At 35.7% G+C, this 13,909-nt stretch overlaps 1 protein-coding gene across 2 annotated transcripts in view; it reads right to left on the minus strand.

Moving 5' to 3' along the window:
• The window catches only part of LOC140725406 (HEPACAM family member 2-like), a 39,054-nt gene that overhangs the window by 21,504 nt on the left and 3,641 nt on the right, over window positions 1-13,909 (minus strand). For both annotated transcript variants that reach the window (XM_073040834.1, XM_073040833.1), the window contains exons 2-3: window positions 3,090-3,182; window positions 108-470 (exon numbers count right to left, since the gene is read on the minus strand). In XM_073040834.1, the coding sequence (XP_072896935.1) occupies window positions 108-470; window positions 3,090-3,156 (430 nt within the window). In that variant the 5' untranslated portion in view covers window positions 3,157-3,182. The remainder of the gene's footprint in view (window positions 1-107; window positions 471-3,089; window positions 3,183-13,909) is intronic.

Raw genomic sequence — 13,909 nt, forward strand, 5'->3', positions numbered from 1 at the left:
CACTTCTGCTCTTCATACAGTTGACCTCAACCAAGGGCTGGAACTTGAAAATACTTAACTTTCTAAAGATGCAGAAATTATAAAAAGTACCAGGAATGAATACTTACCAAAGACACGAATCATGAAAGTACTTTGATCATGTTTTTTCAGTTCTATCCCATAGTAGTTGGTTCGTATTTTATATTCTCCACTGTCACTAACTTGTATATCATCTAACACCACCGATCCATTTTTGATTGTAGTTCTGTGTTTATATTGTGGATGCACAATATGCAGATTGTCTGGATTATTGGATGTCCATGTGAAAATGTTAAAGAGCTGTGGAAATGTTAATCTAAAGGTAACATTGTACTGATCTTTGTTGCTTTGGTGCTCTATGGGGAACATCACGGTTTGTCCTGCAGCAGCATTAGTGACAGTACCAGGTCTGGCATACAAAGCCCCTCTGCACACCAAAATTAAATGGAAGACTGGAAAATAAACATAAATTCAAAAGTACTGTAGACACTGGAAATATAGCATTGTAAACCATGATCAATCAATTTACCTTGAAGCACCATAATATACAGAGTAGTGTGTAACCTGTACCGAAGTTTCCAGGGTTATATTGAAGTCACTACACCCTGGAGCCAGTCAGCAAAGGACCATTTTCCCATGCATATTGGGCTGAGCTCCACCTGATGCCAGGCTGGGCACTAGAAATGAGCCTCAATCTGGACAAGACACCTGCTGGTCAAGGAGCCACTGGCACAATGATCAACAAGGTTGGTTGAAGTACAATCCCTGCCCCAACCCTCTTCTCCAATTGTACTCTTGGCAGCGACAGGATCATGTGTATGAATTTGATAGATTCTCAGAAAGATAAATTATTGTTACAAGAGGAAATATTTTCTCTGAGATGAAACTGCGCACAGATTGCTTTGTGAAGAAATATTTGGTGAGCACGATATCTGAATGTCCTAAAATAAAATAAGAATACTGGAAATGTTTGTAAGTAGAGTGGAATCCATGGGGAAAGAGAAAATAAAATCAGATCAGCAACTTTCCTCACAGATACAATCTGTTAAAGTGGGAGATTCTTGGTATTTACAACCAGCATATCTGTTATCTGACATTGGTGTTAGTTACATTGCCATGAAAAGTGCTTCAGAATTATCATCAAATCAGCATTTTCTCTTTTTATATATATTTTTTATTAAATTTTAAGAGAATTACACAGAATGAATAGAATAATAGAGTAATGAAAATTAATATTAGCCCTCCCCCTCCCCTTAACCCTTCCCCCCTTAACACCCCTGTCTAAAAAATAGAAAAAAGAAAGAAAAAAAAAGAAAGAAAGAAAGAAGAAAGAAAGAAAGATTGCCCGGATATCGGAGGATCCCCACATGCTCCATGGAGTTCAAAATAACTTTAGTATATATCTTTATTTTTTTCCCAAATAACTAATAATTTTATCTTCAAAGGACCTATATATTTAATCCTATCTTTTGTAGATAAGGGTGCCAAATTTTCAAAAATATATCATATTCATTTCTTAAATTAAAAGTAATTTTTTCAAGTGGAATGCAACTATATATTTCATTATTCCAATGGTCCATTGTTAAGTATGAATCTGATTTCCAAGTAACTGCAATAGCTTTTTTGGCTACTGCCAATGCAATTTTTATAAATTTTTTCTGATATTTATTCAATTTAGGTTTCAGTATTATCCCTTCAATATCGCTTAATAAAAATAATATTGGGCTATGTGGAAGTTGTATTCCAATAATTTGTTCCAGTAAAAGTCTTAGAATTATCCAAAAAGGTTGAATTTTAAAACAAGACCAAGTAGAGTGTAAAAAAGTACCGATTTCTTGATTACATCGGAAATATTGGTCAGATAAATTTGGGTTTAATCTATTTAATTTTTGTGGTATAATATATAATTGATGTAAAAAATTGTATTGTACTAATCTAAGTCGGACATTTATTGTATTTGTCATACTATCAAGGCATAGTCTTGACCTATTTTTTTCATCAATTTTAATATTCAAATCAGTTTCCCATTTTTGTCTTGACTTATGAATTCCTGGTTTAATTGTTTGTTCTTGAATCAAATTATACATACAAGACGTAATTTTTTTAATTTTTCCTTTTTGAATTAAAGTTTCTATTTCATTAGGTTTTGGCATTAACATTGTTTGACCCAGTTTATTTCTTAAATAGGCCTTTAATTGAAAATAACAGAAAAGAGTGTTATTTGATATTTTATATTTATTCTTTAATTGATCAAACAACATCAATATACCTCCTTCAAAACAGTCACCTATATATCTGATCCCTTTTTGAAACCACTTATATAAAAGTTGGTTATCCATTGTAAAAGGAGTAAGTCTATTTTGAATTAGGGTTCTCTTTACTAATGAAGATTTCTTTATCTCATCATCCACATTTATCTTATTCCATAAATCGATCAAATGTTTTAGTATAAGAGATTCTTTCTTTTCCCGTATCCATTTGGATTCCCATTTATGTATAAAATCTTCTGCTACATTTTCTCCTATCTTATCTAACTCTATTCTAATCCATGCCGATTCTAATCAATGTCGATTAGTAACTCAATTTAGATGGCCGACAAATGGTATGAAATATTTAGGTATAAGAGTCGATAATGATATAAAGAATTTATATAAATTAAATTATTTGCCATTATTGAAAAAATTTCAAGAGGATCTTGATAAATGGATGATGTTACCAATAACATTAGTAGGTAGAATTAATGCTGTAAAAATGAATATACTTCCCAGATTACAATATTTATTCCAAACATTACCAATACAACTGTCCCAGAAGTTTTTTCAAAAGTTGAATAAATGTGTGAGGAAGTTTCTTTGGAAAGGTAAGATGTCAAGAAAATCATTGGAAAAATTGACATATAAATTTGACCTAGGAGGGTTACAACTCCCAAATTTTAAGAATTATTATAAAGCAAATCAACTTAGATTTATTGCATCTTTTTTTTGATGAAGAAATCAGCATCTTCTTGATGTGTTTAGATAATGCACAATGTGTTTTACAGATTCAAGCATTCCTCAGTTTGTACACGTTACCTGAAGCAAGTTTGATGACGTTGATGTTCAATGCCTTTGAGAGGTCCATGCTGTGTAATGCACCCATTTCCTTTATGCGACTGTGAGGTGGTCCTAAAAAAGATGAGAGAAATGTGAGATCCAGTACTCAGTACTGGGTTTCCAGCAAATACTAGCCACGTGAGTGTGAGTAAAGAATGTTTACGTCATCTCCTTCATCATTAAAAATACATTTATCAGTTCTCACCAAGGATAATGCAATCAAAAACAGATTATCTGGTCTTGATAACGTTGTTGAAAGCTAGTAAGCTCCTCACAGTTCCCCAGAGCCCTCGGTTCAATCCTGACCTCAGGTGCTCTGTTTTCCTCCCCATATCCCAAATGCAAGTAGATCAGTAGGTTAAATGGTGAATTTCGCACAATATGTAGATGATGGGTAGAGTCCGAGGTGTCTTGTGGGTTGTTGTGGGTGGTGTAGGGAATACAAGGGAAAAGGTAGATGAGAATGTGGGGTGAATTATATAAATAGGATTAATTAGGATTATAGCATAATGCTGGTTGCTGGTTAATTTGGATTTGGTGGGCCAAAGTGCCTGTTCACATACTGTACCTTTCTATGACTCTTACAGTATATATCAGGCAAAAATATATTTAGAGATGGAAAAAGTGGAAAACTGGTAGCTGAGAAAGTACCGTAGCCAAGTAATGTGTATTATTTAAGCCCAATCCACTAAGTTCTGAATAGCTGAGGACACAATTGATATTGCCATCTACTTTACTGCAATTTACATTGCATCTAACAAATGCTGTAAGAAGATAAAATGTTTAAGTGTGAAATCTAGGATCTATGGACCTTCAAGGCAATCCCAGAAGTGAGAGATCCTAACATTGTTTGCCCTCATAGACTGGCCACCCTGGCACCTTGACATTAACATTGCCACTAAGACACAATTGGAAATAGATAGGTGGTTGAAAAAGGAACTGGTGATCATGTTGGAGGGGCAAACATGAAGACTCCATCTTCACAGGATGGGTTTTCTGTAGGAAAGTACTCCTGCAACTCAGAGCTCATAGGACAAGTGGATTCCACAAACTTACGGCTTAATCTGTTATGGAACTAGCAACCACTGGTATCAGTGTCTACTTCCCAAAGTTATGGATGAAGTCAAGAAGATCTACTCTGGCCTTGGGTAAGAAACATAACTGTGGCCCAGAGAGGTAAACTGGTCTGCTGTGGAGGATTTTTTAAAATGGGACCTTCTGTTAGAGATGCTTGTCAGAGAGGGAGAATGAAAAGATAACTCCGTGGATCCTTCCTACTGACAAAATGCTTGGAGCACAGATATTCCAATTACCATGTTGTCAGAGACAGATGCAAGAACTGATAGCAGCTTCCATAATAGTCAGAGATACCTATTGATTATGTCATTATCTACACAAGAGACTACAAAGAAATTCAAGTCACCTAGGCTAAGAGAGACACTGTTCAGTGTTGGACTCTACTGTCTACAAAAATAATATTATCACAAGGAAATCAGTTGTCAAGGACTTTGCAAAGATAGATCTTCCCGCAAGAGACAATCGGGTGACTCATATTCATCTCAGTCAACAAGAATTCCAATCTCTTCAATATTAAGTGCTCATGACACTGCTGTCTCCATGTGTATCTTCATTGATCTCCTACCTTCATTACAGTGGTAGAGTGAGGGATTTGTTACACTAAAAGAGGACAGATCATGGAGATCATATTTCCACTTTTGCTGATGGTCCAGATCAGCTCATGGACATCCAGTCATTTATCATGACATATCGCCACCCAACACAATGGAGAGTGTCCCAACTCTGTTACAGCACTTTATCTCCATAAGGACAGTGCAGTGGTAACCTCTACCAATACCATCATGGGTACATTAGTCTTCTACAGATATATTACTGAGGTGATGGTGTAGCTGTATAAACAGCTGGTCTCAGCTACAAAAGATTAAGAATTCAATGCAGGAATGTATCATTCATCTCCCAAAGAATGCTCTGCCATTCAACAATTCAGAGCTGATTTGCTACCTCAAAAACCATCTTTGTGCCTGAAATATATATCCCTTTATTCCTTTGATATCTAGACATTTGACAATGTTTAGTTTGAATGCAATTAGTGACTGACCTCCACAGCCTCTGAGATAGATAATTCCAAGGCTCAGCCCTACTCATTTCAATCTTTTTTTATTGATTTTTTTGAAAAAATAAATAGATACAAATCAGAGGAGAAGTTATATCAAATACATAATGCAATAAACGTACAAAACAATGAAAGGGATGCATACTGTCAAAGTCATGTAAATGTTATATTGAACTATTATATATAAACAAAGAGCCACAACTCCTCTTGGCAATTCATGCAAAAATAAGACTGGAAATTTTTATAATTAAGAGAAGAAACCCCACCAAACTAATCTAAAAAAGAAGAAGATTGGGCAGTCCATTTGAGGATAAAATTACACGAGAAAAAAAGGAAAACATCCTTCTGGTCATACCTGAAACTGCATGGAGAGAGAAAAAAATATAAAAATATATTTAAAAATATTTTACCTAAACAAAGATAAAAAATTAGATCATATGAAAATATTGAATAAAAGGTCACCATATTTGCACAGATTTAAAAGATGTATTGAACGTCCGACTTCTAATTTTCTCCAAGTTAAACAAGACGTAATGGAGGAGAGCACAAAAAAAACAGTAGGTGGATTAGAATCTTTCCAGTTTAGCAAAATAGCTCCTCTGGCCAATAAAGTTGAAAAGGCTATCACATGTCAAGCGGAAGCAGGAACACTTCCTGCTTCCTTTGGAATAATCCCAAAGATTGCCGTAAGTGAATTAGTTTGTAAGTCCACACCTATGACTTTTGTTAACGTTCTAAAAACATCTCTCCAAAAAATTATTAACTTTGTACAGGACCAAAACAAATGAGTTAGGGTGGCCACCTCAGCGTTACATCTATCACAGGTGGGGCTTATATTAGAAAATATATGCGCTAGTTTATCTTTTGACATATGCACCCTGTGCACTTTCTTGAACTGAATTAGAGAATGATGTGCGCAGATAGATGAATTATTAACTAAATAATAAGTTTTATTCCATTGATCATCTGAAGGTGAATCCTGAAGTTCCATTTCCCAAGCATGTTTAACTTTATCATTAGGCATCATATGTAAATTCATTAACTGTTTATATATAATGGCTACCAATCCTTTTTGAAATGGTTTAAGCTGAAAAATAGTATGTACCATATTTGGTAAATGAACAAATGGATAATTCGGTAAGAAATCACGTAAAAAGATTCATAACTTGTAAGTATCTAAAAAATGTGCATTAGATATATCATATTTAACCACTAGCCATGTGCAGAAGTTCGCTGATGACACGGCCATAGTGGGGTGTGTCAGGAATGGACAGGAGGAAGAGTATAGGAAACTGATACAGGACTTTGTGATATGGTGCAACTCAAACTACCTGCGTCTCAATATCACCAAGACCAAGGAGATGGTGGTGGACTTTAGGAGATCTAGGCCTCATATGGAGCCAGTGATCATTAATGGAGAATGTGTGGAACAAGTTAAGACCTACAAGTATCTGGGAGTACAGTTAGACAAGAAGCTAGACTGGACTGCCAACACAGATGCCTTGTGCAGGAAGGCACAGAGTCGACTGTACTTCCTTAGAAGGTTGGCGTCATTCAATGTTTGTAGTGAGATGCTGAAGATGTTCTATAGGTCAGTTGTGGAGAGTGCCCTCTTCTTTGTGGTGGCGTGTTGGGGAGGCAGCATTAAGAAGAGGGATGCCTCACGTCTTAATAAGCTGGTAAGGAAGGCGGGCTCTGTCGTGGGCAAAGTACTGGAGAGTATAACATCGGTAGCAGAGTGAAGGGCGCTGAGTAGGCTACGGTCAATTATGGAAAACCCTGAACATCCTCTACATAGCACCATCCAGAGACAGAGAAGCAGTTTCAGCGACAGGTTGCTATCCATGCAATGCTCCTCAGACAGGATGAAGAGATCAATATTCCCCAATGCCATTCGGCTTTACAATTCAACCGCCAGGAGTAAGATATGTTAAAGTGCCGGGGTTAGGACTCAATGTATTTAAGTAAACTACTTAAGAACTTTTTAAAAGCTATTATTAATGCTTTTTGAGAGAGTGATTTTAGATGCATATCATATTTTTACTGAGTTAAGTATTGTATGTAATTAGTTTTGCTACAATAAGTGTATGGGACATTGGAAAAAATGTTGAATTTCCCCATGGGGATGAATAAAGTATCTATCTATCTATCTATCTATCTAGCTGTGAAAAAGACATTAAACAGTCCTCTAAAAACAGATCTAAAAAAGCTTTTATTCCCTTAGTTTTCCATATTAAAAAAGCCTTATCCAAAGTTGATGGTTTAAAGAAAAAGTTAAACTGGATATTACTAGAGAGAACAAAGTTATTTAAATTGAAAAGTCTACAAAATTGAAACCAAGTTTTTAATGTGTGTTTAGCAATGGGACTAAGACCTTGTCTACCTATCCTAGAGAACAAAAAAGGAAGAGGAGCTCCCAGTAAAGAAGCCAAAGAAAACCCCCTTACTGAGTTCTCCTCCAAATGTAACCATGAAGGACAGTCCTGATCATCTATATTGTGAATCCAAAAGGTGATATAATGAATATTAATTGACCAATAATAAAATATAAAGTTTGGTAACACCAGTCCGCCATCTTTTTTTGATTTTTGCAATAAAGATTTTTTCACTCTAGAGCTTTTATTATTCCAAATGTATGAGAGGATCATTGAATCTGTTCCATCAAAAAAACATTTCCAGGCCGAAGGATGGAACCGCTTGAAATGTATATAAAAATGTTGGTAAAATTACCATTTTTATAGCATTTATTCAACCAATTAATGATATTGTCATAGGCAACCATTTGGAAAACGTTTGTTGTGTATATTCAATTAGAGGAAGGAAATTATACTTATATAATTTTAAGACCAAGATAAATAAAATAATTTTTAGCAATATTAAAGGGTATTTGATCATAATAATCAGAGTAATTATTAATGAGAAATAATTCACTTTTATGTAAGTTTGTATCCAGAGAAAATACTAAATTCAGTAAATATGGATAACATAGAGGGTATAGATTTCCTAGAGTCTGAAATGTAAACTAATAAATCATCTGCATATAACAAAACTTTATGTAGTTTATCCCCTCTTAATACCCTGCACAGAATTAGAATTACTAAGAGCAATAGCCAGTGGTTCTAAAATCAAATTAAATAATTAAGGACTGAGAGGAGAACCCCGACAAGTTCCTCTATATAATCTAAAGTAAGGAGATTTTTGATTATTACTTATAACCGCAGCCACCGGGGCTCGATAAATCAGTTTGATCCAGGAAATAAATCCCGGACCAAAATTAAACCTCTTCAAAACCTGAAACAAATAAGGCCACTCCACCCTATCAAAAGCTTTCTCTGCATCCAGAGACACAATACATTCAGATTCTTTAACTGAGGGGGAATAAATGATATTTACCAATCTTTGAATATTAAATTGTGAATACCTATTTTTAATAAATCCAGCTTGATCATTTGAGATAACAGTAGGCAAAAATTCTCAAGTTAAAATATTAGAGTTTTAAAATCCACATTCAGTAAGGAGATAGGTCTATTGGATGGACATTCAGATAGATCTTTTCCTTTTTTAGGAATCAATGAAATTATTGCCTCATAAAAAGTTTTTGGAAGATTCCCAGAGGATATAGAATCAGTGAAAGTTTGACAAAGATGTGGTATAAGCATTTCATTGAAGGTCTTATAAAATTCCATTGTATATCCATCTGGTCCCGGAGCTTTCCCTAGTTGCATAGAGGATATAGCTTTAGCTATTTCTTCTTGTTTAATAGGTGCATCTAGTGTATTAATATCTTGAATAGAAATTTTAGGCATATTTAATTTTTGCAAAAATCTCTTCATAATAAAAGTATTGTCAGAGAATTCAGATTTATAAAGGTTGGAATAGAAATCCATAAATATCTTATTAATTTCATAAAGGTCTAATGTTTCAGTTCTATCTGGTCTGCGTATTTTCAAAATCTGTCTTTAAACCATGCTTGCCTTTAACTGACCAGCCAGTTAAAGAGTTTACCTGACTTACCTCCATGTATATAAAATAAACTTTTAGATTTAAAAATTTGCTGTTCGATGGGAAAGGTCAGAAGCAAATCATATTGTGTTTGAAGTTCAACCCTTTCCTTATATAGATCTTCAGTAGGTTTTACTGAATACGCTTTATCTATCTCTTTAATTTTATTAGTAAGCACTAACATTTCTGCTTTAGTTTTCTTTCTTAAAGCTGCTGAATATGAAATTATCTGTCCTCTAAGAAAGGATTTCATCATATCCCATATAGCCAAATTTGACATTCCTTCAGTTGTATAAAGTTCAAAAAATATAGAAATTTGCTGCTTAATAAAGCTAACAAAAGACGGATCCTATAACAATACAGGATTCAGTCTCCATTGTGACATTTTCAAAAAACTATCAGAGAGCTTCAGGGTTAATTTCACAGGTGCTTGATCCGACAGCGCAATGACGTCATACGCACACTCAACAACAGAGCGTAGCAAGCGTGTGTCTAGAAAGATGTAATCAATTCTTGAGTGTTTGTGATGAACGTGTGAAAAAAAAGAAAAATCTTTGTCATTAGGCTGTTTATATCTCCTGATATCAACCAGGCCATATTCTAATAGAAAATAATTAACACAGGCCACTGCGTTGTTAGGAGGTGACGGATTGGTTGAAGACCTGTCAATCGCTGGATTCAGACAACAATTAAAGTCACCACCCAGGATCAACTTATATTCATTCAGATTCCGTAGCTCAGAAAACACCTTCTTAAAAAATTCAGGACTGTCTGAATTAGGTGCGTATACACACACCAAAGCTACCTTTTGACTACATAATAAAGCAGTGACAATTAAATATCTTCCACTCGAGTCAGTAATAGTATTAAAATGTACAAAAGGGATTTTAGAGTTAACAAAAATAGATACCCCTCTAACTTTATTAGTTGATAAAGAATGCTATAAAGGGTTTTTCTGGAATTTAAAAAAACGATCTTCATCCTGTCTCTACATGAGTATCTTGCACAAAAAAATATCCGCATTGTGTTTTTAATTTCTTAAAAATCTTTTTACGCTTAATAGGATGATTCATGCCGATCAAATTCCAAGAGATTATATTAATTTTATTAACATCCATGTTTAAGATTTAATTTAGTTTTATAAAGAAAACTATTGTGCAAACGCACATTAATCCAAAAGAAACCAATTTGACCAGAAGTGACGACATATTTGGGAAAAAATGTCCATCAATACAACCGCCCAATCGAGAAAAAAATCCTATTTTAATAGCTCCCCTCCGCCAAAGCCCGAAAAAGCATGGTTGCATGCTAAAGCTAATGACCATTGACCCTGTCCTCCATTTTGCAGCTATATTAAAAAAATGAGATATTCATCCCAGCAAATCTAGCCATAATAATAAAAGATAAACAAATTTCAAATACTGTAATATTATGTCTAACAATAATAAAAACGTAACTGGTGATGGCCATCTTAAATTCATCTAATGTATATTAATCGCATATTCAGAAAAGAATAAATCCAAGTAGATAATATTACAACTGAAGTTCTTTCTTTCAAAAAAAAATACACGTCATACAAAAAAAAAGGTGAATATATATATCAAGCCAAAAGCTATATTAATATTGAGACAAACGAAAAGATGGAAAAAATAATTCAAACCAGGTCCTATACGGGCCTCTATAATAAAATACAGGTTTCCTTCAACACAACTCTGAATATACACTAATTACCAGCAAATAAAGAGAAGGATTAAATCAGCCAAGTCCCATACAGACATCCATAAAGCATAGAATAGACTTTCCTCAAGTCATCTATAAACATCTCATAGATCAGAATTACCTGATCAGGTTACAATCGGCTTAACTTTGAAATTCTAAATAAACATCCATCCTTCGTCAGGGGAGTAAATCCTCTGTGGCTGAGAGTCAGAGGGAAAGATTATCAGTCGCGCAGGGTAGCGAAACGATGGATGGAGATTTTTCTTATAGATTTCACTCATCACTTCCTGGTATTTCCTTCTTTCGGCAGGAATCTCAGGAGGAAAGTCTTCGATTATACCAATTTGAATGGAGTTGAAGATTAGTTTTCGTTTCCTTCTGGCTTCTCGAAGTATGGCTTCTTTGGTAGTATAATAATGCAAGCAAAGTACAATTGGACGGGGGTGTAATTCAGATGAGCGCCAAAATCCTGGAATTCTGTGGACCCTATCGAGTAAAGGGCTTGTTTCCAGAGTCTCACTAAAAAGTGAGTACAGCATATCTGAGAAGAACATTAACAGATCACCAGTTTCAGTATTTTCAGGCAAGCCTAATATACGTAAGTTCCTCTGACGTCTTCTGCTGTCTAAATCAATCATTTTTTTCTTCATTTTCGATAGTTCCAAGGTAACTTCATTAATTTTCTTTTCCATCGATGACATCTTCAATTCTTGTTCGTTGATAGTTTGCCTGAATTGTTCGTGTTCCTTCTCAATTAGATGGGTAGTCTGCTTGAGCATCTGAAATTGGAAGTCCAGATTCTTCAGACATTCTTGGACATTAAAGATAGATTTTTCGAGCTTCTCGTTAGTATCCATCAACTTATCAATCTTAGTGTTAAGCGATCCAAATTCGAACTTCATATCTTGTATTGAAGGGAATATTCCTGCTAAAGTAACAGGTTCCTCCAATTTCTTTTTTTGTTCAATTTGTTTCGTTTCAGGAAAAGTTTTGCCACTTCTCAATTCAATACCAGATCAACTTCCGACAATCATAGTTAAATCACAAATCCTTCAACAAAAGTAATAAATCTTCAGACTTGACAGGAATCTGTCAGTGGGATGTAAAATATACAAAAAAGTGGAGCCGCTATAAAGCGTGTCTCACCCCATGTGCTGCAAAATGTAGTCTCAGCCCTATGGAAGGTAGAAATTTCTTCTCATTTTAGTCTTAGGTGATGCATCTTTTATGATATCAAGACCCTAAGTTCTGGACTTCTTTTCTCATACAAAGATGTTTTTTTGACACAATATCTCGCTAACTATGTAAGCATTTGTACTTCTCATGGAGGTCAACTCTCTTTTTCTAAAAATACTACTGAATACGTAATTACCCTCCTCAGTGTGTCCTCATATCATCCCATGAAGCAACGTGGTGTCAGGCCTATCTGGGCTTGAATGCAGACTCCAGTATGACAGTACAGAACTCTAACACTGTACCCCAGGGACTGAGGGAGAAATGAACCCAGGAGCAGAGATCATGCAGGAGGTCAGAATAAATATTCAGACCGGTACTTTACTGGATAGTTTGCTTTCCAGCACAGTTCCAAAACAAAGGCAATAATCCAAATCAGAAGGCCAGGGAGAGGCTCAGTAAAACAAAGAAAATGTCAAAAATGAGCAGGTGAACAATTCCAAAAACACAATAGGCTGAATCCAAAGTTCTAAAATAAAATGGGTCCAAAACAGAAAAGCAAAAAGCCAAGGGCAAAAAGACACTCAAAAGGAACACAGCAATTCGATTACCAAAGAGACACAGTATCAAGTGTTGTTTCAAAGACTGAACAAAGAACAGCATAATTCATACAGTTTAAACACTCAGAGTGACTGAGCACAGGTGAAACATAGAAACTTAGAACATAGGTGCAGGAGTAGGCCATTCGAGCCTGCACCGCCATTCAGTATGATCATGGCTGATCATCCAACTCAGAACCCTGTACCTGCTTTCTCTCCATACCCCCTGATCCCTTTAGCCACAAGGGCCATATCTAACTTCCTCTTAAATATAGCCAATGAACTGGCCTCAACTGTTTCCTGTGGCAGAGAATTCCATAGATTCACCACTCTCTGTGTGAAGAAGTTTTTCCTCATCTCGGTCCTAAAAGGCTTCCCCTTTATCCTTAAACTGTGACCCCTCGTTCTGGACTTCCCCAACATCGGAAACAATCTTCCTGCATCTAGCCTGGCCAATCCCTTTAGAATTTTATACGTTTCAATAAGATCCCCCTCAATCTTCTAAATTCCAGTGAGTATAAGCCTAGTCAATCCAGTCTTTCTTCATATGAAAGTTCTGCCATCCCAGGAATCAATCTGGTGAACCTTCTCTGTACTCCCTCTATGGCAAGAATGTCTTTCCTCAGATTAGGGGACCAAAACTGCACACAATACTCCAGGTGCGGTCTCATCAAGGCCTTGTACAACTGCAGTAGAACCTCCCTGCTCCTGTACTCAAATCCTTTTGCTATGAATGCCAACATACCATTTGCCTTTTTCACCGCCTGCTGTACCTGCATGCCCACCTTCAATGACTGGTGTACAATGAAACCCAGGTCATGTTGCACCTCCCCTTTTCCTAATTGATCACCATTCAGATAATAATCTGTTTTCCTTTTCTTGCAATCAAAGTGGATAACCTCACATTTATCCACATTAAATTGCATCTGCCATGAATTTGCCCACTCACCTAACCTATCCAAGTCACCCTGCATCCTCTTAGCATCCTCCTCACAGCTAACACCACCGCCCAGCTTCGTGTCATCCGCAAACTTGGAGATGCTACATTTAATTCCCTCATCTAAATCATTAATATATATTGTAAACAACTGAGGTCCCAGCACTGAGCCTTGCGGTACCCCACTAGTCACTGCCTGCCATTCTGAAAAGGTCCCGTTTGCTCCCATTCTTTGCTT

This window comes from Hemitrygon akajei, chromosome 3, assembly GCF_048418815.1.
Source record: "Hemitrygon akajei chromosome 3, sHemAka1.3, whole genome shotgun sequence".
NCBI lineage: Eukaryota > Metazoa > Chordata > Chondrichthyes > Myliobatiformes > Dasyatidae > Hemitrygon > Hemitrygon akajei.